We start from the raw sequence: 2465 nt of genomic DNA, 5'->3' as shown, positions 1-2465 counted from the left end.
AAAAGCAAAAATGAATAAGTTACACTATAAATTTTTTATTCACATGACTTATACGTTCATAAATTTTTCACTTAGGATTTATAAATAAATAAGTCCAGTTAGTAGAACCAACTTGAACATGTTAGGGAAAATAAATAAATAAAATAAAAATAAAAAGAAGCATGGGCCTGAATAAACTATCAGTAATGCTAGGCTTCAGGAAAAGGTGGGTCCCACCTGGCAAGAAAATTGTTAGTTTAAGAAATAAAAAAAAGTTCTGAGTCTCATGTTTCAACTCTTTCATGTTTCAACTCTCTCACCACTCTAGCTCACGTTTCAACTCTCTCATCACTCTCTCGCTCACCTCTCACTCGCAAGCTTGCTGCCGCCGGTCACTGCCGCCGGTGTCTCTGTAACTGCTGAGATTTCCGTTTGATTTCTCCGTCACTCTCAGATTTTTGCTGCGATTTCAGTCTCTAATCCCACCATTCTTGCAAGAACACCGAAGGTAAGATTTGCAACCAAAATCTGAGTGTTTGTAGTTGTTTTACCAAGCTTGATTTTGTATCCTACCTTCTTTGTGCGATTTTGGGATTATTTTTTTCAAACCCTAGAATTTTGAATTTTGGGGCTTTTGAAAATTTTCGTTGTCTCTAAATCTTTCAATGAAAGAGATGTTGTGGATTGCATAGGTTATATAACTCAATTTTCGTTTTAATTTCTGTTATCTCTAAATTTGAATCTTTCAATGAGATTTTGTGGATTTACTTTGTTTCATGTATGAAAGCCTAGAAATTGCATAGGTTAAATTTTGGGGGTTTTTGTTCAATTTTGAAAATTTTTGATGCCTTATACCACCAATGTATATATTTCAAGGCACAAATTATTATTTTTAAATAGTCTCAGTTTAGTTATTGGTTGTTTATTTATTTTTGTTTAAGAACGAAATTAATTCCTGTTTATTTATTGCCTTTATATTTATTTTTGTTGAAGAACTTTTTAATTTGTTATATATATATATATATTGTAGAGATATGGATGAAGAAATATGGAGTGGTTCTTCAAGTGAGGGCATTAATGAAATTAATATTGAGAATGAAATGGAGGAAACAGAAAATGTAGAAGTTGAAACTGAAAATGTAGAAGTTGAAACTGAGGATCCTAAGGTGGGAATGATGTTTAAGTCAAGTGATGAAATTTATGAATATTATGCAACATATGGGAAGAAAAATGGTTTTGCGGTGTCTAAGAAAAATTGTAAAAAGGGAGGCGATGGGGAGAAAAAATATATAACTCTTGCTTGTACTCGTGCTGGGAAGGCAATAATCAAAACAAGCAATCCAGTTAAATTACGGCCACAAACAACAACGGGATGCAAAGCTTGCATTAATGCAATTCTACAACCCGATGGAATGTGGCTATTGCGATCCTTAGTACTTGAGCATAACCATAAAATGAGTCCAACCAAATCTCATTTTTTCAAGCAAAATAGGATACTTGAGCCGCATGTGAAGAGGAGACTTGAATTAAATGATAGAGCGGGGATTAGGATGAACAAAAATTTCACTTCACTTGTGTTGGAAGCTGGAGGGCGTGAGAAGTTGTCATATTTAGAGAAAGATTGTAGGAATCATATAGACAAAGTTCATCGTTTACGACTTGAGGAAGGAGATGCCACTGCAATGTATAATTATTTTGTGAAAATGCAAGGTGATAATTCAGACTTTCTTTATGTCATGGATTTGGATGGAAATGGTCGATTACAAAATGTATTTTGGGCCGATGCGAGGAGTAGAGCAGCATTTAAAGAGTTTGGGGATGTATGAGGAAAGACATCGATGGGTACTTGTGTTTGTCAAAGACATTTTTTGGGCAAGAATGTCAACCACACAATGTAGTGAAAGCATGCACGCATTCTTTGATGGGTACATTAACTCGAAAACCACTTTGAAACAATTTGTGGAGCAATATGAAAATGCTATGGCAAAGAAGGTTGAAAATGAAAATGGTGAAGAATTCAATTCTCTCAATTCATACATCCCATGCATAACTCAATATCCATTTGAAAAGCAATTTCAAAATGCGTACACAATTGCAAAATTCAAAGAGTTCCAACAGGAGGTTGTAGGAAAGATTTATTGCAATTTGTCTCTGTGTTCAGAAGATCTTAATTTTTTTGTGTATGAAGTAAGTGAAGATGTTCCCTTTGGAGAAAGCCTTAGACTTGCAACTTTCACAGTATATTTGAAAGAGGATAGTTCTGAAACAAATTGTAGTTGTCGGTTGTTTGAGTTTAGGGGAATAGTAGGCCACCATGTAAAAGGAAACAGTCTATGCTTGAAAAAACTATTAAAAAGAAGCAAAGAGTGAAGACCAAGACAAAGACAAAGACCACTAGCACCAGCAGCCAAGGAAATATAGAGGTGTGAAAAATATCTCATGCATGAATTTACCATTAACTGATAAGCTATTATTTTGTTAACTTT

General features: G+C 34.3%; 1 protein-coding gene across 1 annotated transcript; it reads left to right on the top strand.

Moving 5' to 3' along the window:
- Window positions 1–1013: 1013 nt before the first annotated feature.
- LOC145793533 (protein FAR-RED IMPAIRED RESPONSE 1-like) lies at window positions 1014–1805 on the top strand. The gene has a single exon (XM_082876381.1). The coding sequence runs from the start codon at window positions 1014–1016 to the stop codon at window positions 1803–1805; it is 792 nt and encodes a 263-aa protein (XP_082732507.1).
- Window positions 1806–2465: the final 660 nt, after the last annotated feature.

This window comes from Camellia sinensis, chromosome 6 (assembly GCF_055761805.1).
Source record: "Camellia sinensis isolate YWXY chromosome 6, ASM5576180v1, whole genome shotgun sequence".
Lineage (NCBI taxonomy): Eukaryota > Viridiplantae > Streptophyta > Magnoliopsida > Ericales > Theaceae > Camellia > Camellia sinensis.
This window is presented reverse-complemented; position numbering and strand designations above follow the sequence as displayed.